The sequence below is a fragment of the Nipponia nippon genome, unplaced genomic scaffold (assembly GCF_047370975.1).
Source record: "Nipponia nippon isolate SJK-2023a ecotype South Korea unplaced genomic scaffold, ASM4737097v1 scaffold_1, whole genome shotgun sequence".
Taxonomy (NCBI): domain Eukaryota; kingdom Metazoa; phylum Chordata; class Aves; order Pelecaniformes; family Threskiornithidae; genus Nipponia; species Nipponia nippon.
Window position 1 is genome coordinate 42,236,945 of NW_028262290.1, and position 24,838 is coordinate 42,261,782.

General features: G+C 39.4%; 1 protein-coding gene across 1 annotated transcript; it reads left to right on the forward strand.

The window, feature by feature from the left end:
* The first annotated feature begins 11,172 nt into the window (after positions 1–11,172).
* Positions 11,173–20,653, forward strand: LOC104019745 (short chain dehydrogenase/reductase family 16C member 5). The gene is made up of 6 exons (XM_009473053.1): positions 11,173–11,502; positions 15,393–15,524; positions 17,004–17,103; positions 18,801–18,945; positions 19,931–20,053; positions 20,560–20,653. The coding sequence occupies exons 1-6, from the start codon at positions 11,173–11,175 to the stop codon at positions 20,651–20,653; spliced, it is 924 nt and encodes a 307-aa protein (XP_009471328.1).
* Positions 20,654–24,838: the final 4,185 nt, after the last annotated feature.

Below are 24,838 nucleotides of genomic sequence, written 5' to 3' on the forward strand. Positions count from 1 at the left end.
CATTTTTGTCTTTAGTTTTCTCAGTTTCTTAGAGTACTAGAATAATAAATATATGGATATAACTGTATTTGCTCTAACTGCTCTCATTTTAACCAGATAGCAGAATCAACGTTTAAAGCCTAAATTTATAATTCATAGTGTTCAGCCAATTCACATGAAAAAAAAAATCATAAGTGTGTTTGACTTAAAGCACTAAAAACATTTCTCCAGCGCACAACACAATGCCACATTTGACTAGTTACACCTTTTTATATCCATCCAATATAGGATTGTACAGTTGGCCTTAAAGTTATAAACACTAACTAAAAAAACAGTAAGTCAGTTTGTGCAAAATCAACATGAACCAAAACTGCATAAAAAACTTCAAAATCCTGATTTTACAGAGGACCTGACAAATAGTTTTCCATGGAACAGCTTTGTGTTTGATTCCTCAGCTGATATAAAACACTTTGGCACTCCTGAAATATGGGAAACTGCTGATCAGCCTTTTCTATTTCAAACAAAGGCAGTATAAGAAAATCTGAGAACAAACAGAAAACCCACTATAGATCTATAGAGCCTTTGGCATTTAACACTATAGATCCTTTGGCATTTACATCAAAGGCCGCCTCCCATCCCAGTGTACGCTTCCTTCCATAATTCTGACTGTCCCCTCAGTTTCCTCGAGCCCGCATCTGTGAGCACTTTTCCCCCATCTACTGCTACCAGTTACTTCCCACTTAAATTAACAATGACAAAAATCGCTTTGGCCACAGGCACTAACAATAATTTCAAGACGTATGACCAAGACTTACAAAACTACTAAGTATAGTATTTGAAGTTTCTACAGCCAAAATCCTCAAAGCTGTTTAGATACCTGATTGTTGCTGAAATAGTTTACGGGAGCTAGATGTCCAAAACCATCTGTGGCTCTGCATTCAGTATCTGTATTTCAATTTTGCACAATATTAGCTATTGACACAAAGGGCAAATTAAGGGTCTGACTTTTCTTTAACTTCAAGTCAATGAGATCTTCTAGATACTCAGGACTTTTAAAAATTAAGCTGTGTTTAAATATGCACTTAAAAGCCTTATCACATACAATTAGTTGTGATGATTTTTGGCTTGGCCCTTGGAGGATGATACAGGTGGTCTGAAGTGGCCAAAATCCTGCTAAAGAGTTGATAAACCACAAGCATTCTTTTTCCTTCAATAAAAAGCAGGGCACCTATTTTCTTCTTCCTGCTGTACAGAATTGATGATACCAAATTTTAAAAGGCAGAAAATACAGATGCCTGTAGAAGCTGCATGGCCTTTTCAGGATTCAGTTGTGTTCTCTATCACCTTTCTAGAGAGTTCTTCAAGATGCCACCAGCCACAGGAAAAGTCTTCTTTCCATTCTTTCCCCCCATAGCACCTGCTCACTAGTGGCTAGAGGACATCAGTCGGGCTCCTAGTATGTATCTTGCAGAATAAAGTGTTTTGATCTTCTAAACCTTCCCATTTATATAAATTTATGTAGTAAAAAAAGTACTTGATACAAACATCTAACTGGGATATATGCATGCAACCCAAACAGGAGTAAGGGCAAGCAAAGTGGAGGAGTAAGTCTCTTCCAAGGTTGAACAGGCAGGTGGCAATGTACATAGAAGGGGGACACGACTTTGATTCTCTGAATAAAATAGCAAAGCTGAATAGTCCTCATGCCTTCCATTATAATTGAAAACCTCTCCAGTCAGACAATTCCTTGCTTTAATAATTATAATTTAAAAGATGTGAAATTAGAATAAGATCTAATTTCTTCTGTTGTCACCGAATGTCTTATCTTATGACTTTCTGTTACAGAATCACTTAGGGGCTCTCTAACACTAAAGTGTTTTAACATTTTCAGTAATTAACATTTCAGGTGAAATCAGCTCAAAATGTGCCAGTGAATCAAGCAAGGTTTCCTGAAGTCCACTTCACTGAATCACAAATCAAAACTAAAGTTGAAGACAGGGTCTAACTGGGCTGGGAGATAAAAAAGGGCATCTCACTCTTGGTCCAGGTTCTGAAAGGGTCCCCTAATTTTCCTCTTACAATACATTCCTAGAACCATCACTTCATGGGAAGATTGTTGAAACAGCTGTATTGCTTTATATAAATAAAAGCAGAAAGGAGGAAAGCCTGATGTCTGGAAAGAAAATTAATTGCAAGAATATTCTGAAGGAAAACATGTCATCCTGAGACCAAAAACCAGATTCTACACTTCCTTTCCCTGGCTTTTATCATTGCCTTGACATTTTTACACAGCGGTCAATATTCCAGAGTATGATCAAATATAGTATCGTTGGTCTGAATACTAAGTATAACAAAAAATGAATATGAACAATGAATGGTGGAAGGCTCTAGACCGGTCAAAGAGACTAATGCCTCTGCATGAGGAATAAAAGGAAAAAAAAGATAGTCTAGCTGAGGTTGAGGCAAGGATGAGTTGGGCTTTTTAATGGGAACTAATTAGAGGAAGGAAGGGGAAAAAAAGAAAAAGGATTTCCTGAATCAAATGGAGTTCACATACGGGAGCAGATCATGAGAGAGAAAGAAGCTGATGAATACAATGATTTCTGAATACCAAAATGCATGCAGCTGGAGCTCTGCCCAAAAACATAAGGTTAAATCTTGGGATAATGAGGAAAGGTTGTAGTGCCATTCCCACATCTCAGATGAACTTGGCATACTCTATGAGCTGAAATATGCAGAGCGTTACTTTGAATTTCCTGGGATTTTTTTCTGGTAATGAATATGTAGTATGATATACAATAAATATAAATAACTACAAAATTCTTATTACAATAATTATTTTGTAATTATTTCTAAATAATTATAATTTATTTTATAATTGTTTATAACCATATCATAAATACAAGTAATTATAACATCGATGTTGTTAGCTGTTTCAGATAATGTTTCCCAAGATAGAATCTTTATAAGAACAGAAACATGTCCTAATTTAATATACCAAAATAAATATTATTAAACTGTGTTCAACATAGACTCTAAATATGCACTGGCTCATTTTAATTCTGAAGGGAACTTAATTAAGAAGAACCAAAGTTTTCAATGTGTGGTGTATAAGAGCATCTCTGTCATTAAGGGTGGTTTTGGAGGCCTACATATAAAGCAAAACAACAAATTCATAGCACAGCTCTACAGTTTATGTACATATCTCCATGCCACAGAAAGTTTTCTTTACAGCCTTCTTCCTCAAGCACTGCAGAGCTCAGCTGGACTCAAACAGCAAGATTCCTTCTTATGCCAAAAGGAGCATCCCAGAATTTGCACCTTAAAAGGCAAATGAATGATTAAGTTCCCTGATCCTAGGTTGCTTTGAGAATCAAGAAATTCCTGGCATGGGTTAGCTGGCCTCAAAATCCATTTTATTTACAGTGATGTTCTGGGACAACCCCAAGGAGCATACCACACTTCTGGCCTTTTAAAACACTGAAGTGAGATCTAAAAAGTCACACAGAGAACAGTGAAACCACTTCCCTATCAGAGTTTTAAAACTTTCATGCTTCTCTTCAGATCCCACCAAGATGGGTGTTTCAAGCATCGCCAAAGAGATCCCTCTACCTGACTAAGCTTTGCAGTCTGGTCTCTTTCTCCAAGAGCAGCTGCTTTGGCAGTGCACAGACTTCATCTCTTTCACTTCCTACCACCTCTTGTAGAAACCCCTTTGTCAGCCTTGGCTGTAATTTCACCACCCACAACACTGAGGTTTGCTTTCTGACTCAAACTATGAAAGACAATTGTATACATCTAATTGGAGAATGACCGAGACCTCCACTCCTAACTATGGAGGTTAGGTGGCTACTTTTAGGTTTTCTGCTTTTAATATTTCAATCATAATCCTTTGCTTCCCACAGTATTAAAAATAGTTATACATATCAACAGCAATGCACTGATTAACACATCATATCTGTATCATAACTGTATATCATAACTAACATTGCAGTTATAGACCACTGCTCCATCCACCTCATAGGGGTAAGGAGCTATCATGAACATATCTGTGAGCAATGAACTGGGTAGCAAAGCCAGCTGTAAATCATTAATCCGAGCATTCAATTACTGATCCCATCAGCCTCATTTAAAGCATTTAAACTGACAGTTGTGTATCCAATTAACTGTTGCTATAGAAAATGAAAATGCTTAGAGGTATTTGACAGGCAAATCTTCACTGGCCCAGCAGGGATTTAGACTGAATTTGTTTAATTAGATTGTGACTTTACCTAAATTGAGCATTTACTGTAATCCTTGCTGAAACCATGGAATGAAATCTCTCAAGGTTAAACAGTTATCACAAAAGCACATCACTCTGCTAAATGATTTGTTAAAAGCACTGCACAGCACTGCTTCCTCAAGAAGGCTGGCGTATCTGTGTACACAGATTATGAGTGCTAAACCTTTCCCTAGCTATCCATGTCTGTAGGTATACAAGGGCATATGTGACCTTTGCCGCTTGCCTTTCTGCCATTACTCCCTTTCTCACCAGTCTTTTCCAGCCCAGCAGTGACTGTTTGCAAAAGATCTTATCAACCCTTTATTTTCCTCCTAAATTTAAATGTTTCCATTGACTTGCACTCCAAGTCTGCAGTGAGATCTGTGTGCAGACCTCTGATCAGAGCTCATCTGGATTCCAATCCATATAAAATTACAGGACACTGAGTTATGAAAACTGTTCCTACGCTATAGGAATCTGCATCTTAACTCTTAGACTTAATGCCTCTGGAAAATGTTCTAAAACACTTACTCGGGTAATGCTTTTCCTTTCTCTCATAAGCAGAAGACAATGGCAGCAGCAGTATAAATAATAGGTGAATTTCTCTCATAAAAGCAGTTGAGGCAGATAAGCCACATAAGCCTTTCTTAGAACATATACACCAGCATTTTTCAATCATGACCTGCAGCATAAATGGGTTTTACAGTGGGACTTTCACATTTCTCTACATTTCCATCTTCATGTCTGCAAATAACTAGCTGACAAGGGTGGGAAATGGGGCTGAAATTTCAACTGCACCACATCTCTCCATGTAGAAAAATATTCCATAGAAGAATACCTTTTTTATTTTATTTTTGTTAATACGGCATAGCTGTCATGCTATGACAGCTAATGATACAGGTAATGTGACAAAGTCATTCTCAGAAAGTGATTAACTCATTCTTTGCCCATCAGCCAGAAAAAAAGCTGTCAGCTTCCATCTGAAGAGAAGCAGTAGAAACTAGTCAAAAAGCAAAGAACTTCCATGGGAGCCCATGCATGCTTAAACTTTGCTTACTGAGCTGCAGATAAGCAAACTCGAGATATGGGAGGTGTTTCAGTCCCTGGTATCCATCATACCGAGGTTTTCTGGAGTAACTGAGACCAAAATTACTTAAACAGGCTAGATTAAGAGGTTCAGAAGCAATAGCTTCTCCTTCTGAATTGCTCAGTGATCCCTTAGACTCAAGGAGTTTCACCGGCTCTGCATAAAATGAATCTGTTCACAGCATCATGACCATTCACAACATGTAGCACCTGCAAATGCCTTTTAAACATACCAGCCTTCACTGCCCCAGCACCAATCCTTGTGGGCCCTCAAAAGGCTAAAGTCACTGTGAGGCCTGGCCAAAAAAGATGGCAGCATGCCGACATATCTACTCCTCTACTTTCTTTGTGTAAATGTGAATACCATCATCATTCAGTTCTCTCAATATCTTAATGAAAAGAGCAATTAAATCAGTAACTAACCTTAACCTGAGGCAAAATAAATGGACATAGCAATAGGTAAAGAGAAATGGTTAGAGGAAATAATTTTTTTAATACTATCCCTCACTATTGAAGATGCCTGCCCCTCCAATTCCTGCACAGCTTTGAGACCTTCTGTGGTTCTCTGGCACTGTTCGTACACTCCAGCTGTTCTGATCTCCTGGTTGCACTGCTTCCTGGTATCATTATTCTCTGTTTGGTGATTTTCAGACTATTTGATTGTTGAAGTTCATTAGGTGCATCATGTCATGCCTTGAGAAAGCTCCAACTGCTATAAAACAACAGTTTGTCTGGTCTGCCTGCCATCAGCACATCCCCTTTGCCTTCTGCGCTGTACTATCTCACTACTGTTTGAGTACAGAGTCCCTGATCTCAGAATTAAAGTCCTTCCTGAGCAGGAATGCCATCTTTCCTTCCCCTTACCCATCTCTCCTGGTTTCAGCTGGGATAGAGTTAATTTTCTTAGTAGCTGGGATAGTGCTGTGCTTTGGATTTAGGATGAGAATAACCTTGATAACACACTGATGTTTTAGTTGGTGCTAAGTAGTGCTTACACTGGTCAAGGACTTTTCAGCTTCCCATGCTCTGCCAAATGCACAAGAAGCTGGGAGAGAGCACAGCCGGGACAGCTGACCCAGACTGGCCAAAGGGCTATGCCATACCGTATGGCGTCATGCTCAGTATATAAACTGGGGGGCAGTTGGCGGGGGGGCAGCAATCACTGCTTGGGGACAGGCTGGGCATCGGTCAGCATGTGGTGAGCAATTGCAATGTGCATCACTTGTTCTGTATGTTCTATTATTATTGTTGTTATTATTATTATTTTCTCTTCCTCTGCTGTCCTATTAAACTGCCTTTATCTCAATCCACAGGTTTTACTTTTTTTTCCCGATTCTCTCCCCCATCCCACTGTGGGGGGCAGGGAGGGTGAGCGAGCGTCCGTCTGGTGCTCAGTTGCCAACTGGGGTTAAACCACGACACCATCACTACTAGGCTCTACAGCAGCACGGTGACAGTGGGTACTGTTCAGTCAGGCTCAATGAGATCAGAGAACCCACCTCTGTAGTCCTCAGCACTACTGTCACCAATGTAAGAACTCATTTTTTCAGTATACAAAAAGAAAGGCAAATTAATTAAGATTATGTTCAAGTGCCATTATACCCACATGCAAATAAACAACCAATCCTAGTGAAATAGCCCAATTGCTTCAAGCTAAGAAGGGTTAAAGAGAGAAAAGAATATATAGTTCCATACACATTAATAAATTCAGTCTTTTCAATTAATTGAGAGACAGGGAGTACTGTTTGATAGAAAGAACTGGTCAAACTACATAAGGAAAGACTTGGTATGTTTAACTAACTTACAGAAGACATCATTCTCCTCCCCAGCTCCTCCTCCTGGGGAATATGGACATTTCACCCTGGGAAGCAAAGCCAGTTTTCTTTTTGACCTGCCTATATACAAGAGAAAACGTTATCATTTTGTCCTCTGCTCATTTGCCTAACCCTGTCCCCAAGATGTCTGGCTTTTTCCTTGTGAAGAGCACAGTCAACAGTAGCTTTTTTTCCAAAGGAGACACATTTCTAGGGGTTCTGCAGTTTAAATCCTTAAGCATCTTTAGGCACAATAACACCAGGCTCTGTGCTTTGTGCCCTCTTCCTCAGGAACGGTACCATCAGCTCTGTGTTTTCCTTGGAGTGAAGCAGCAGAGAAGCATTGGTGCCCTGGCTAACTTACGCCAGCTATGACTGTACTATCATTACCACATCTGGATAGCGCCAGATCACAGAGAGTACAAACCTGGCGCTGGCTAGGCATACACTCCAAGCACTTTCTCAGTCATGGAGTGGTGTTGCCCTTTGACCGACATGGTGATTACCAACGGCCAGAATATTAAGCACCTGCAGGGTTAGATGCAGATGAGCAACAGCTTTGAAGATGCCTATGGCATGCACAGGCCTGCTGAGGGGTCCCTACAGAGGTCTGAGCCCTAATACCTCTGTAGGCTCACTGTAGGATGGCTTAAATTCAATAGCTGAGGATTTTCTTTACAGCATTAAAAGTCTTAAATGCCCATAAGAAATACAAATCCCCCCATAGCTGCAGTAGCTATCATATCTCCTGGATCATGCCCTAGCAGAATTGCAAGAGCCATCTGATACAGCAACTCATAATTTTCACTTCCACACTTAGACTGGAAATTAAATTAATTTGGCTGACAATGCAATGAAGTATATTGACCCAATTAGAAGAAAAGAAAAAACACAGGAAAGGAGATCATCTCTGCTCCCTACTATTCCTTGGAAATAAAGCAACGCATGCTTTGATTCAGGACACAAGATCCAAGTTTTGTGAGCTGGAACTCCTTTTCAGCCTCTTCCCTTGTATCCCTGCTCAGCTTCATCTTGAGGTAGAAATGACAGGTTCACTGCAGAGTGTATTCCCTCCTGGCTGCTCTGCTGTAGTCCTGAGGTTTGGCCAAAGCTGTTAGAAACAATATGCACAGATCTGAGGGATACCTTAAGTTTGTGCTGAGAATTTAATTCCCTTTTGATGAATTAATAAAACCACTAGTTTGATTTCATTTAGGTTAAGTCTTAGCTATCTGGTGAGATTTCACCTTTGACCTCTATGGATCAAAAGCATGTTTTGATGCAGACATTTAGGAGACAATTTGAGTTTTCCCTGTCCTTCTGAAAGCTAAAATTATTAAAGAAGGACTGGAGAGTTAAGTTTGTCACATATCCTGTGCAATAAGAGATCCCCATATTTCATCTCATGTCCTATATTGGATTACTCCTAAAAGTCAATTGCATGACTAAATTCAGTATCACAGACAGATGCTATAAACTTCTTGTCCAGGCCCTCATAGACCTGGACTTTTTCTTTTGATAACATCAGTTCATTAACATCACTGAATGCTAGCGACCTGCAGAGAGCTCCTTTTCCTCACCAGTCCTTACAGGTGTTGAACAGTTCACCTTTTGTAGGCATTAGGCATATGTGGATTTTTTTTTTCTCTGTAAATATATGAATACAAATTTTTTTATTATATGATCTGCACAACTACATTAATTGTTAGGACTGATACGATACCAAACTACCTTTGAATGTCTGAAATAAAATGGAATGATAGCTAGCTGCTCCTTAGGTCAGCTCAGTGCAAGAGCTGGGAAGTTATGTGTTTACATACTTGCATAAGCATGTGCTTTGGAGACAGGTTCCTCCTGTTACCTTACAGCTTGAAAGTGCTGGTTGCAACACCGTTCCTTACCAATATGGTTTACCTTGAAATGTTGTCCCAATAAACAAGCATCTCCTCTGGTTTGTTTATAACCAGGTATTCATTGCGGAATCATTTCACCTTCCCTTTCCCATAATCTGCTGCTTTTGCCATGTAATTACTGATTACAGCATAAGACACATGGAGTTACCTTACCCACCTATTTTGCATTGGTTGGCACTTTGTTTGGAACCACAGTTCGTTGAGGCTTTCAGATCTGCCTTCAGCCTCAATAGGTGTATTTCAGCTTCACCTTTTCCTGAGATCTAAATAGAATATGCAACAGTTAATTGTGCGTGGAAGTACATAACTTCCACACAATTATTATTAGCACTGACAGTGTAGAATTTTCCACCATATTTCTTGGTGTAAGTTACATCAAATTATGTGAACTACCATTTTATTTCAGCTGAAGTGAAAAATGCCCCATGATTCCCCATAAACTGTAATTTGAATTGTGTCTACAACACAGATGTGTGGACGAGAGCACACCGTGACTTTATTCAAATTCTTTCCTTCTATGACTTGCCGATAAACAAGGCAAGACCTTCAGTATCACTTATTCAAAATGCAAAGGACAGCAAATTAGTGCCCTCTTCATTTGCCTTTTTACATAAACAGTGCACGGAAGACGTCACGGTGCTCGGGACAGGCTGGGAACATAACAGGAAAAGCAGAGTCTTACAGGGCTAAGCAGGAACATGGCATTCAATCTTGGAAAAAAAACGCTGACACTACAGAGGTGGGGGACTGGAGTTTTAAGTCTGAATAATGTATGTACGGAAAACTGAGGAACCACAACTGTCATTTTAAAGATGTGGAACAATGATAATAAGATTGTTTCACTCTTTTCTAGGGAGACATTTACAATCAGCATCTCCCTTTTTATTCCCATTCCAGCAAGCAGGCAAACTGGAGAAGAGTAATTTATGATATAAAGTAAGAAGTGTTTAACTTCATAACTACAACAAAGTAGCAGCAGAGGAAGGAAAGAGCACTTGCTTTTGAAGTCCTTGGCCAGGTCATTCCTCAAGTCCTAAGTGAGATGTCAACCTCCGATGCCACCTGCCCAGTCCAGGCAGGTAGAGCACGGGAGGGAAGGTGATGCAGCAGCACGGTTTCATGACGCAGGAGCAGAGGGTGCCACCCAACAGATGGCTTTGGGAAGCCACCCAGGACTGACCACACTTCCCCAGAGCCGGGTGGCCTCCACACACACACACACACACGCACAGAGCCAAAGCCCTGGGGTCGGGCTGGGCCACGGCGGGCAGGCAGGTGCGGAGCAGCCGACACCAGTGGTGAGCCTGGTGGGTCCCGCCGGCTGCAGGGGCCAGGGGCCGGGTGTGGGGGGCAGCCTGCAGAGGGAGGGGATGCTCAACCCTGCTGGGGCAGGACCGGAGGGAGGTGGCAAGGGGACCACCGCCGCAAGGAGACCGGAGTGGGGTGGGTGCTCCTTCTGAGCCTCGCAGTTCCCATCCAATATACTGTGAAGGAAATGATATGGTCTAAATGCAGGATAAAAATCAAGGATCATAACTCACAGGGCCATGCTTTTCTGTGTGGTTGGTGATTTGCTCACAAATGAAAATATGCTCTGTGATTTTGGCCACATGGCATTGGAAAATATACACAATGTGGATATGTTCTTATTGCCTGCTTTCTGAAACAGCAGATCACATTTTCTGCTAAGGAGGACACTTTGTTTTCTAAGGTTGATATCATGCCAGTGTTTTCAGTACTTTTTTGTTCAGCTAATATTATCTTGCTATGAAAACAAAGTACTCTATAGCCATTGTCACAGCATATATGTATAAAAAATGTATGTTACTAAACCTTTTTAAAAACCTATGTGGAAGCTGAGGACTCTGGAACAAAACAGCAGGTATGTAGGATCCAGCAGAAGATATTTGCTTTAATCCTACTAGTAAGAAGCTGGCAGCTTTCACAAAACAAGACTTTAGTAATGTATTTTGTACCTGCACAAAAAGACAATGTGAAAGAAATAGCAGTTTGAAAGTCAATCTCTTTTTTTAGTCAATATCAGTGTTTTGAAAGGCCAGTAACATATTGTATTTCTGGGTTTGTATAACAGAAAAGCGGTGTTTGTGCCTGAAAAATCATGTTCAACTTCAGAAGCATCCTGAAGCTACTACAGCTCCTGAAATTATTATTTTTTTTATTTTTTGACAATTTCATCTTATTCATATTTCCTCCGTGCAAAAAAACTTTTGCTGGGGTAATAATGCTTATTACTGGCTCCGCAAATGGGATTGGAAGGCAGATTGCCTTGAAGTTTGCTCCTTTGGGAGCAACCTTGGTTCTTTGGGACATTGATGATGAAGGTAACAAAGAAACAAGCAGATTAGCTGGAAAAATTGGAGCTCAACGAGTGTTTGCCTACCACTGTGACTGCAGCAACAGGCAGGAGGTCTATGAACAGGCAGACAAGGTAAGATACAGCTTCTGGCTTCTGATTTGGCTTCTTGCTTCTGATTTTTTGTTTCTTTTTAGTAGCATATGCTCTTGAAATTTTTTTTAGCAACTGTACTATTCACTAGAGGGAAGTAATCATGTAGGGCAATAACTTTCTCTTTTTGACAAGTAGCTTCTAGATGGAACTTGAACTAGCTTGCAATAAAGTAACTAGGTTTAATCTGTTCTGTCAAGATTTATCCATTTCCAGTCTTCGTTATGAGATGGTAACTTCTTTTAGATTAGGATTATGGTAAAACATACAGCAGAGGTTAGCTCCATGTATTAGCTTGTTTAGCCTTTAAAATTTCTTTAAGATATCAAGAAATAAAAAAACTTTAAAAAACAGTGGAAATGGGGAGGGAGGGGCTTTTCTTTGTCCATTTGTTTAGAAAACTGTAGTTCTGTAAGGGTGATATGATGTGTAATGGTTTCAGAAATATCATCAGGGTATGGCTGGTCTCCAGTCAAATTGATGATTCAGCTTCAGTTTATTTTTTGGTCAGTCCAGCTGGAAAGTAAGGTAGAGGACTCCATTTTAAAGGAGATTCTTCTGCTGTGCTGACCTATGCTTTGTAAACTATTACTTTTTATTATTATTATTATCGGAGTCCAGAAATTGGACATTAAATTAACATTATTAATTCTTACTTGTCCTTAAACTATGTACTGCCTGAAAATATTCCCCAGTATAACCTCACTTATAATCCAGTTACCCACTCTGCCATTTCATCCAAGGATAAATTCTTCTTTTGTTAAATTTTCATATATGTACTTATATATATTACTCTCAAGTCACATCTTAGACATTCTATCTCCAAAGACATACATCAGAGAAATTAGCTAAAATAGTTCATGACACGTGAATGTTGATAGATTGTTTTGGAATAGCCTTGAAATGTAACATTAATTTTCTATGAGCTTTGTGGTTGTTGCTTTTAATTTTAACCAAAACAGATTAATTCCTTCTGAACGTGGCTAGGAAAGTTTGAAATAAATAAGTGTTTTTCCTCCAGAAATGCTCCCAATGAAAAGCACTTCTAAAGGGTAAGTTGGTTTCAGTATCTGTAAGTATCTGGAACCGCAATTCTCATGCTTGCAGTCAACAAGGTATTATTTTACCCGTACATGTTAGCGGCATTTCGGGCACAGCCAACTAACAGCGCACAGAAAAAAATTTCCATTTAGGGTCATTGGTTGTAGATGTTAAGAACCACGAGTGGTATCATAGTATTACTTGGACAGTGCAGGCAAGGGTATATTGTATTATAATAGGATGTCTGCAGAGATGAGCAAGTTGTTGAGTGTTCTGTACTGACCCAACACGCAGTGTTCAAGGAGGACGATCTTTGCCAATTACTCGGGCAGTACAGATGATGTGATCCTCACTGTGTAAGACATTGATTACGACTCCTGCAATTTTGGACTAAGAATCCCAGTAATTTCAACAGTGTTAATATGTAATATCACTTCCCAGCAAGATGAAAAATCAGTCTGAGCAACTTGTGGTCAGTACTTCAAATATAACACTTTATTTGCAATGATATTATAAATCAAATGGCAATTCTTCTAAAATCCTCTTTTTGCAAGAAAAAAAACTCACTTTAGAATTTACCAAGATCAAATGTCTCTAAAAAATAACATTTTAAATTGTCATTAAATCCCTATTCCCATAAATGCTATCTGCTTCTTGCAAAGACGTGCACCAAAATGATTAATTTAAGCTTTTGCAAGTAATTTCTCTGTTAGACATTCCTGTTGACGCTGAATGCTTTGAAATGATTTGTTTGTTCTTAGTTTAGCAGAGTCTCAAAGGTTTGTTTTGTGCACTCAGGTAATTCTCAATCTCCAAACACATTAACTGAATCAGCCACGGGGCTCCAGCCTGCCGAATTTGCTGTGCCCACATCAGGAGAGTATTCTGAAGTGCACAGGCTGACCTACAAGCAGAAACTCAGAGAGCTGTTTCAAATTCAGGAATTGGTGTTAAGGTGTCAAATTATTGTTAACTCTACCAACATCTTTGCAGGTATTTGCATGAATTGAACAGTCATGTAGGAGCCCAAAATTTTTTTAGAGCAAGAGTTTTCCAGCCAGGGTCCTCCTCTACTCTTGGAAATACCTGTGACTTTTTGATGGGTAATATGAAAAGGCTTGAGCTTGGACACAGAAGATAAAGCAATAGCAGAAAAGTTAAATTAATTGCTTTCGTTTGGAATGTTCACTGCAGAAAACCCTAGGTATCTTCCCATAGTGGAACCTTTCTTTCTAGGAAGCAAATAAGATCATCAAAGTCCATAAAGAAGAGGTTTTAGAGTAAACTGGTGAAGTGACACTGATCAGGCAGTGTCCACCTGGGAATGCTGAAGGAAATCAGATATGGATCTGATGAGCTAGAAATGCGTGGGGGGTGTTTTGCTGTGACAGATGTCCAAGGAACAAAGAGTAGCAAATATGCCAGTTTTAAAGAGCACTTGAGAGGACTCAAAGAAGCTACAAACCTGTATTACAGAAAATGAGTAGAAACGATAATAAAGAGAAGAATTAATAGACACCTAAAGAAATACATAATAATGAATAATCAGCTTGACTTTTTGTAAATGGAAGTCAGGCTTCCCACATTTTCTGGGGTAGTGATTAAACAGGTCAAATGAAGCTGGATTAAATAAAATGCTACTGTTGGGGAAGCTCTGTTGTCATGTGAAGAAAAAGAGGATCGTCCTATGGACTGACACAGTAGTTAAAATGTATGAGTGGGGAGAAAGTACAGATATATCCCACAAAGGAAGGACTGGGTAATCCTGCCATACTCAGCAGTGTCTAGATTTGCATTCATTTGTGGAGATGGAAAGGTGCTAGTATGCGAGCCCTGCTTGTCTATGACAAGGAGAAAGCTTGACACAGCTGGAGGAGCATCAAACCAGTCTTCACTGAACACCAAGGTTCCATGAAAGAGCCAAAGCAAGGTCAAATGTTGGGGCATCAGATCCAAGCACCTATTTCCAAATTGCCGAACAGCAGCATATCTGGGATTTTTATGTTTTTGTAGTCATTCCATAATTTTTGAGACACCAAATAACCATTTGCCTCTAGCACAGAAATCTCTGCAGTGAGCCAGATTCTTAATACTATAAGTAAATCTTGGCCATCTGCTTTGATATAAATCCAAATCATGGAATAAAATCTTTTTTATAACAAACCCAAATGGAGTTAATTGTGATTTTGGCCTTCTCTCCAAGTGATGTTCTCTATCTATTTCATGGTACATGCTTCTGTACTCAGAGGATTGCTATCTGCCAGTGATCTGCGCTGAATTCTTTCCTGTTCAGTCGAAATTATACGGAAAAGGGGTTGAATAGGCTTGGCTGAGGAAGATAAATTCTCACAATACCAGAAACAGGGGACAAGAAACGTTCAGGTTGCAATTAAAGCATGCTCACAGTGCACACTAAAGCTTTGTAATTGATTACCTTAGGTTCCTGTGGAAACCAAAAGTATTCTGGAGTTCAGAAAACAATTAAACAAATTCTTAGGGAAAAAAAAAAATCATCGGGATATGTTAAATACAAAGATATAGATACCTTATGTGTCTCAGGAAGATCCTAAGCTGCAGAGTGTAAAAAGTTGAGTACGCTGGAGGAGACCTTAGAGTCCTGGTCCTTTTTTCACTGCTTTCCACCGTGAGACAAGGTCTATGGTGCTAGATGGCCAATAACCCTTTGATCTGATGCAGTACAACAGTTCTTACGTACTTACATTTCCAGTAGAGATATAAATAATTGCAAATATCACTAACCATTTTCATAAATGAAGCACAAGAGGCAAGGATACCTTCTAAAGCTTTCTGTTTATCCTCTTTTTATTCAGGTTAGAAAAGAAGTTGGGGATGTTACTATTCTTATCAACAATGCTGGCATACTAATTGGGAAAAAGTTTTGTGACACTCCAGATGCAGATTTTGAAAAGACTTTAAGAGTCAACTTCCTTTCTCAAGTCTGGGTAATGTACTTTTTTTTCTCTCCTGGGTGACCGAAAGGTACAGGCAAGTATTTTAGTGTGAGAATCACCATGGTGGCACCTACCTGGGGAATGCAGTTTGGAATAGGGATGGGAAGGGCCTTGAATGGGGGAAAATACATTTTTTTTAATCATCCTATAATTGGAGACACACCAAATGGACAGTCTCCCCACTATGTCTCAGTAATGTTAACATAAGCCTGCCTGGGCACTCTGGTAAACCAAAAGTTTGTGCAACCGTATTGTGAAACATGCTCTGTCTGTAACAGCTGTGGCTGAAGTTAGTGCTAACATAATGACATGTAACTTTCCTGCTCCTGATGTTTGCTGGCCTCAGAAAGATTTGCCTAATAGACTTGTAGCATTCACACCATGGTTTAGTGGTAGACTTAGTGTTAGGTTTATGGTTGGACTTGATGATCTTAAAAGGTCTTTTCCAACCTAAATGATTCTACGAATCTATGCTGCATGTGTTGGTGTCAGTCTTCAGGCTGTGCTTTTATTCCTAGTCACCATGTGCTTAATGTACATAGAAAACTAATCTGATAGTATGTATTATTTTTGCTTTGTTTTCATACCCCTGAAGGAATTTGCTGTTATTTGGGGTCTCAGTTGACCTTTAGAAGGTTTTGTTGTGAGGGAGTTTTACCCTTGCCCCCTCTTGCATTTGTTTTTTATATGCCTAAGTGAGCAGCCTGCATCAGGGAAAACGTAGCATTGCAACTCCCTCACTAAATGGCATTTCTCAGTGGAAAATCATTGCAGATAGAAGTCCTCTAATCATTTCCCAAACCACAGTGAATCATTCTTCCAAATACTTAAGGCAAAGGGACTGGGAGAGATGTTCCTCCTGACAGGTCTGGAGAGACATAGGGCAGGAGGACAGTGACTGCGGGCCCTCAACCAAAAAACCATGTACTCGGCACACACATCTGGAGTCGAATAGGCATTGCAGGACATCTCAGCTATTGAAAAAGTTTTCTTACTGCTCTTGTCTTTTTTCTATTCTTCCCCCTCATAAAACACTAGCATCCTCCATATATAGTTAGTATCACCCACAGTGGTGGTCTGGGGTGCTGGAGTTGTTAGGCAGTTCGGTTTGTAACAAACAGGGCCCATAGACAGCTGAGCTGCCCTTGATGTGTTGACTTCTAGCTCCCTCTTGTGTACTGAATCTTTGGTAATAGTCAGAGGACTCAAACCGTGAGGAACCAGGAGGCAGAGAAAATACAAACTTTGCTGCTTTTAATAACACGATTTTAATGCTGACAGACCTTCAGAGAGAGGGCGGCCATTCAAAGAAATGCTGTCTCTCATTTATAAATTCTTACAGAGGTAGAAGGTCAGTTGGCTTTCTGTATATTGAAGCCCCAGAAAGCAAATCAGGTTGTAAAGCCTAATTTGGAATGCAACATTTTTGCCATGTCTAGTTACAAAGGAGTTTTTTTATATGTCTCTTAGACTTGCAAGGCCTTTCTTCCAGCCATGATGACCTGTAACCGTGGACACCTGGTTAGCATAGCCAGTGTAGCAGCATTGTTGGGAACCTACAGAATGTCAGGTTAGTATTGTCAAGTGCCATTACAAATTAGACCTACATGCTAATAACTTTTCTTGGAAATCTCATAAATGAATGCTTAAGCAGTTTATACTGACATATTGAACATTCAGGAAGAGCCTGCAGATACAAAAGGTGGTGGTGTATTGAAGAGGATGATGGTGGCACGTTGCCTGAGTGGCACAGGGAGCTCACTGCAGATTTTACTGTCTGACTGCAGCCTGTCTTATCTCCACAGAAGAAGGACAACGCAGCTCGTATGTGTGCAGTGGGAGGCAGCCCTGCACGCAGGTTGTCTAACACTTTCTCATGACAGTTTTTCTGCAGACAAATATTCAGAGTCCTGAGACATATGTGGCTTACACCTGGAACTATATACCTAGTTGGAAAATGGGTTTCAGGTCCAGAAGGCGTTTTGGCAGAATTTTCATTAACATTAATGTGAATGAACTGTGGCTTAAGCTATTTAACAGCTCCATATTCTCAGCTGTTTCCCTCAGGAGAGCTGTCTGCTACAGTCCTGACTATTTCATCAGCCTGGGTCTGCTGCCCGGTCTCTCCTCCAGCCTCTCTGACATCCTGATCGTATCTCTTAGGTCACCCTATGAGACTGTGAACTTCAGTGTGATAAGCATCTCTTGTTTCTTCTGCTGATTGATGGTGTTACTGTAGTGTTTATTTGCCACCTGGGTCATCGCTGGGTCAGATTCAGTATTGATAATAGGTCACGTCCGGCTTTCATCATTTAACTGTAAGGCTTGTGAGAGTGGACTGGCATCCACCCATGATAACTTTTTACACCATTGCTATGCATTTTTAGGTTGTATGGTTCTGTCACCCACTATGGGTGAATCCCTGAAGAATACCAAACTGGCTCTGACGCCACTTTTTGAAGTTACTCTTTTAGCAAAATTGGATTTCGTTATATGTAACAACTATTTTCACCCACATTTGAAAAAGCCTTAGGAAACCACATGTAAGTTCCTATATTAAAATAAGGTTCTTACAGTTGCAAAACTGTAGAATAATTTAGGTTGGAAGTAATCTCTGGAGGTCATTTGGTCCATAACCCCAAATAAAAGCAGGCCCAACTTAGATGAGGTTGCACAGGGCCTTGTGAGGGCAAATTTTTACTGTGTCCAAGGATGGAGTTCCATACATTCATCAAACAATAAAAATCAGACAAGATTCAGTCTTCCCGGGCAAACAAAATGGTGTTGTAGTTGCAGGGTAAATCAGAAGAAGAAGTAATAAGTTGAAGCAGCATTTATAAGTAGGGTATTTAGATTCTACAACTAGAAATAGTTCTTACTGAAATGTAAGCTGTGATATTAAAGGGTGAAGACGTTCTGAACTGAAAGAATGCCTGGCTTGTATATGAGTATCTGGAAATGCACATAAAATGTTGAATAAGCTCATCTTCCTATATTTCTCTATAGTTCACTGAAAAAAAGTCCTCTGGAAAGGATTAATCTTATCCTTAGACAACTGTGTATCAATCATGGGAAGAGCCATTAACCTTTAGAGTTAGCATCGCCAACATGCAGAGCATCCTTAAAATACTAATTACAAGACCGCTAATTACATAACTAAGTAATATCAGGGCTTAAATAGTATCACAAAACATTAAATTCTGTATATAACACTTACTGTGGTGCTTTTGACATATTTTGGATATTTCTTCTTTCTTCACTTTTCAGATTATACTGCAAGTAAGTGTGCAATCATTGGAATGATGGAAGCCTTAGATTCGGAACTGTATCATGCAGGAAAACAAGGCATTAAAACCACAATCATTTGCCTTTCTATTGTTAATACTGAATTAGCTAAAGGTGTTCAAACCCCGTAAGTAAAACTTAGATTATGTACTATTTCATATGTAAAAAATAATCACTACTCACTAGATATGCCATATTCAGTCTCTAGCTAGTATAACATTCGTTTGCTTTTCAATTCAGTGTTTTTGCCCTATTGGCACATACAACTATGTCTCTTGACATAAGAAATCCAAGCTTTGCATACAATTAATAATTGACATGCAACAGGAACTGTGTAATAACCTCACAGTCAAGGAATGGTTAGGGACGTACAGCAGGATTTAAGGCAACCTTATTTGTCAGTAGAATGGGCACTGTTGAGGTTCTCTGCCCCAAGTACTTTTGGCGCAGTGATTACAGTTATGGCTGTCAGGATACCCGTGACCTATCGTTATTAACTGTATTAGCAGGTACTATACTTATCTGAGTGAGAACAGTTGTGGTGGTAGTATCTGGTGGGTTGCTGTATTGTTGTAGTGATAGTAGAGGCTACAGGCACCAAATTAGCCATTGCAGTAGTGCAATACCACTGGTCTTGGTTTTTCAGTGCTCTGTTCCTGCTTCCACCATTCATCATCCTGTAGTAGCGTACATTATCCAGAGCACAGCCTTTCTCCTGGCTGGAAACAGGCCTGGTCCTGGTCTATTTAGCTGTCACCTCAACGTCTACAGTAGAAAAGGAGGTGTGTGGAGGGCAGAACTATTATGCATAGAACAGCATATAGTATGGCTTAGCTTGGAAGTTTTTGATGCCGCAGTCACTGGGGGCATTAACTTCATTAGGGTCGGAGCAAGGCTTGCACAAAAGTCATTAAAATTCACAACATCACCAAAGTGTTTTCAATTTATTTTGATGATAGCAGGAACAAAGAAGACTGGAGAGTCCTTTTCAAGAATACTTGAGGGAAAGGGGGGAAATTCTTAAACGAGTTAATTAAATTATTTCTGTGTTAGAATACATCTCAAAAGTAAAGTTTCATAATTTCATAACGCTTTGTTTCTTGTTTCACCAGAAACCACCTTTTACTTCCTGTTTACGAGGCAGAGTATGTAGCCAGCAAGATCATGGATGCAATTCAAAAGGAAAAGTTTTATCTAATCATGCCTCTGATTTTACACCTTCTTGCTTTCAAAATGTAAGACTGTGACTCATCTTCTAGCATTGCCTTCTTTCCTTTGCCATACGCCTGCAAAATCAGCAGGAAAGTTTAGTAAAAACAGTCCTTTAGTTAGTATTCCTGCAGTCAACCCAGTTATATGTACCCAATTATGAAGAAACAGTAGTTTTAATTTTTAATAATCTAGGTGAATAGTGTTTCTCCGGCCACTTCTGTCTCTAATATATGTCTTAAGCTATAGTTGGGTATAGAAATTTCAGAAAGTTTCCTGGGATGGTACACTGGGATTAATGCCTGGACTAGAACTGTCTGCTTCCAGTGACTGCCTCCACCATTGACTGGGCTTTCACAAAATGGCTTGGTCTGTCATTCATTTCCCCCATTCGTAACACGGGAGCACCAAATGTGTTATTGCCAGACGTTAGAAGTATTAAACACATATAATGAATTTATCATTTCTTTATTTACAGAGTACATTTTTCTAAAAAAAAAAATATAAGCTAACTCAGTGTTTGTCTCATCAGTCTCATTCCTAGAAAAATGATACTACTCTTCGAATCTTGCCTTAAGATCACCAACATCTTAGATAAAGGCTTCGGTCGGAAGAAAAAGGATTGAAACCAAAATATTCTGAAGACCTTGAGTGCCATTGAATTGAAAATTTTCAGTAAAAATTAATTTTGAATCATGTTTATTCTGTGATAGAAAATTTACTTCTTGTATGATATTTGACATTGGTCAGCATGCAATTTAATTCTTCATAACTGTCTTTTCATCACTGATTTTTAGCCACAACCCTCCCTCTCTCTCATTTCATGGCAGCATGCTGCTTTTATCTGAGTTCTCAATAAACGTCAGTAACACCAGGCAGGGATGTTTGACTTCACTTCATACTCTCAATACTCAATTTCTGAGAAAAATCTCAAAGCATGGGAAATACGCACTACACTTCATGCAGAAAGGGAAAAAACACAAAGCATTTAACGTATTTCCCTTTCAGGGCCAAAATAGCACTGCAGTTCACACAAAGCTGACATGAAGAAGGGTGCTGTGGAATGATGTGCTCTGGCTGTCGAGCTGCGCGGGGAGCCTGTGTCCTGAAGAGGAGGCAACTGCAGTGAGTGGTGGTAAAGTGTGTGCAGTGCTGTGCCGCTTACCGTGCTCCTTGTTAGTCACAGCACACTTTTCTAAACACAGTTCCATGGGAAGCATGTGCCTCGGTTTTAATCCATGGCTAGAGGCTGATATTGGACCATTTATCAAAGGCTGTGGCTTAGAAAGAGCATTTGTAAAACTGTAGTGGCGGCAAAAAATCATGTGCCTACTCCAAAAGGAAAGATCATGAAGCCCCACAGTCAGATGAAGCAGACAGGGAAAAATCCTTTCTAGAAATTACTTATATGGTAATTAATTGCCACTATAAATTTTGTAAAATGTTCCCACAACAGAAAAGTCAGAGGTTATAGACACGGGCTCTGCGGTGAGCATCTGCTGCAGGCAGCTGCATGGTGAAGACTGGTGAAGTCCATAGGCTTCTGACTCCCTTCTCTGACCCTACAGGCACCTATGTGGCTTTGAAGCACCCTCCTGAGGCCAGATAATTGGGTTAAGGTGCTGTGTCCCAGTTTAGGTCCCTGAAGTCAGCAGCTGAACCTGGACGTGCAAACTGGTCCACACCGTTCTTTTGAGTTTCAGTGACCTCAGTAAAATTACTTAGAAAAATGTTGACTTAAAAGTATTGTGAAGAATCTGTGCAAGAAATCTGTGGCAGTTTTCTGAGTAATTTTTAAAATATCATTAAAATTTAAAATTGCATAGGTATCATGTTAAGTGACTGAGAAACAAGTTTGCATGGACTGTATCACTTTCAGAGACTGACTTTTCAATGAGGTAGCCTGTTTGTTAGTGTGAAACGTAACTCTGCTCTATATCATGGGAAAAGAAATATAGACAGGAGGAATACCTCATGTATTCTTGGACAATTATGAGGTGGCTCTTGGGCAAAATCTCTTCTTATATTTGGAGAGAAGTCACATCCACCTCCTTCAACTGTCTCTAAATGAAATTACAACCTAAAGGTCCTAAAGGAAAAAACTCCCCAATAGCACAAGGTCAAACATTAGTGATGCAAAAGCATGTGCTAATAATTCATTGATAAAAATCAATCCTCATGCAAATTTCCAGAAAATACTAACACGAAACATTCAGAATCTGCTTAATTTAAAAATAAATAAATAAATTGCAGACCAGAATAGGAAATCTACAAAGCATAGTTTATAAAACTCCACTGTAAGGAATTAAGGAGAACCTTGAACGGTCATCTATTGCCCACATTTTTCACCATATTTCTATTGTACTTAACTAACCCCATACTTACAATCTCCCTTCCAGCTACAAATGCCTATAAGAGTGCACACTCCAATTAAAAACCTATTTTTTTGAATCCCAGTGTTTTCAAAGTGCACATACATTCAGTAAATTCTTTAATATACTCTGTAGATATTACTGGGAAAATTTTAGCTGAGAGAAGGCGAAAGCTATCTGAAGTTTGGCTCACAATGTTTATTGATTTCTATTTTGAAAAACTCTCTAGGTGATCAGTAATTGAAATATGCTTTTCTTCCTACTAGTAAGCCAGGAACAAAGTCTAAATTGTTCCCTGCAAATAACAATCCTTTTCTCAACTGCAAACAAATATGTGGAATATTGAGATTTCCTTCTTCCGCATGAATTTGGCTCTAGATCTATGATTGTTTTTAAGTATGGTTGCAGGAGACTATACAAATTGGCATGACATATTTGTGAATGTATTGTGGGCCTGAATATGCTTAAGACATAATTTCATTGCTTGTGCTGTAGAGCTTATGAACAGGGCACATGAGGTGAAAGACATACATTTCAAAATGCTTTGTAAAATGAGGCTCCCACTTGAAGTAGTTGCCTGTTAGTGACATTAAGATTTGGTGGACTAGCCATCATTAAAAATCTCGTATGTCATGATGAAATATTTACAGGCAAAGAGCACATTGTAAGGGCTCTCCTTTCAGTATCTTTTTTTTTTCAGTTTCTTTAACTAAATTATGCCAACCTTACCGCCGACATTTGCAGTTATAAGTTTGCCATCTATATACACAGGACATGAGAAGATTAAGAATAATATAAAGGAAACAATGCTTTATTTTCTAAGCCGTGTTTCACCTACTCTGCATAGCCGCCCTGCAGAGCCTTATTCTGTATTGCTGCAGTCTCAGCCAAGGGCACTCTTTGGCTCCATTTCTTTTGGCTAATCTGCTTGTCTCCAGAAGGAATTTGTAAAGCTTATGCTTTCTAAGTCTCACAGAGATCTGTTAGATTGTCTTATCAGCCCTAGAAATCAGGAACTCATTCTTTTCTATGAAAATACAAGGAAAATATTTCATTTTTTAGTTTTACAAAAAAGAAGTGTGGTGGATCCCGTAACACAATTCTAAAACTGTAAGCCAAACCTTCCTATTTAAGTTCAGAAGAAGCAATTGGATGCTGTTCCTGTTTTTTAATATAAAATTATCTTTTGTGTTTTGAAACACAGTGTGCCACATAAGAAGTATCTCAGAGTTACTGACAGCTCCTGAGACATGTGTGCTTTCCTTCGAGGCTTTCATTTTACTCGTAATGCCTCCACACAAAATGATGTTGCAGGGGAAATTCTGTTATTTCTGAAGCTGCAAATGGGACTGGAAGGCAGTTTATCTTCATTTTTTTTCTCCGTTGGGAGCAATCCTGGTTCTTTGTAAAACTGATGAAGAAGAGACAAGAGTATCAGCAGGATTAGCCATGGGTTGAATCTACCTGTGTTGCTGCATGAATAGACAGATAATCTGTGATGTCATATAAAATACGGTTTCTTGCTCGTTTTATACCCATTAGTACAACATACCTTTTCAGAGCATATTTTGCTTATAGAGAAAGTTGTAGAATCAGCTGTCTTAAAAAAAATCATTAATCATACTCAAACTATGAGCATTTTGAGGAAAGAAACATTTGAATGATGCTGGGTTACCTTGTAGTCTAACAAACATCTTTAAATAAATCTTAGTGGCAACCACATGCAACTTTAATTTCTCAGCAATTTGTGTAGCCTCTTGGATATTTCTGTGCCGCTCTGTGACACTCCCTGAACACCTAAGTGAGGGCTCAGGTGGTTTTGGCAGTACACGGCACCCTATGCCTCCTTAACTCCCCGACCATGAAGAAGAGAGAGAGGCTCACGGTGGGGAAGATTGCCATTAATTTCACTTAGTGTTGAAACACGTGCTACAGGCATGTTGCTTACTAGATACTAGGAGTTCCCAGTGTCATCTTATTCTCCTGCTTTATCAAGCAGTAATTCTGAAATTAGGGCATCTACTGCAAGACAGGTTAGAGTAGGAGAAAGAAAGAAAATTATTTTAGTATGACAGCTTTTAGAAAAAGACACACCAAGATACTCAAAGTCAACTTGAAGCTAGTTTTATGTACTAACTCACAGTGAAAAGTCTATTTTTAAATTCTGCAATATTTGAAGGAGGTCTTATTCATGTGTAGCTTGTATCTTCTTCTTAGCCTCCGCATGGAACAATGTTTAGTTCACATTTCGCAAGCAATGGGACAATTGTGGGGGAATAGACTTGGAGCTGGAAGTCAGGAAATTCCCTGTTGCTCTGTCACTACCTTTGTCTTTGACCAAAAGGTTTAATCCCGCTGTTCTGATATCCTCATTTGTACCCTGGGAAACACAAAAAATAGTGAAAGTGGTGTAAAGTAGGTATAACTGTACTGTCCCTA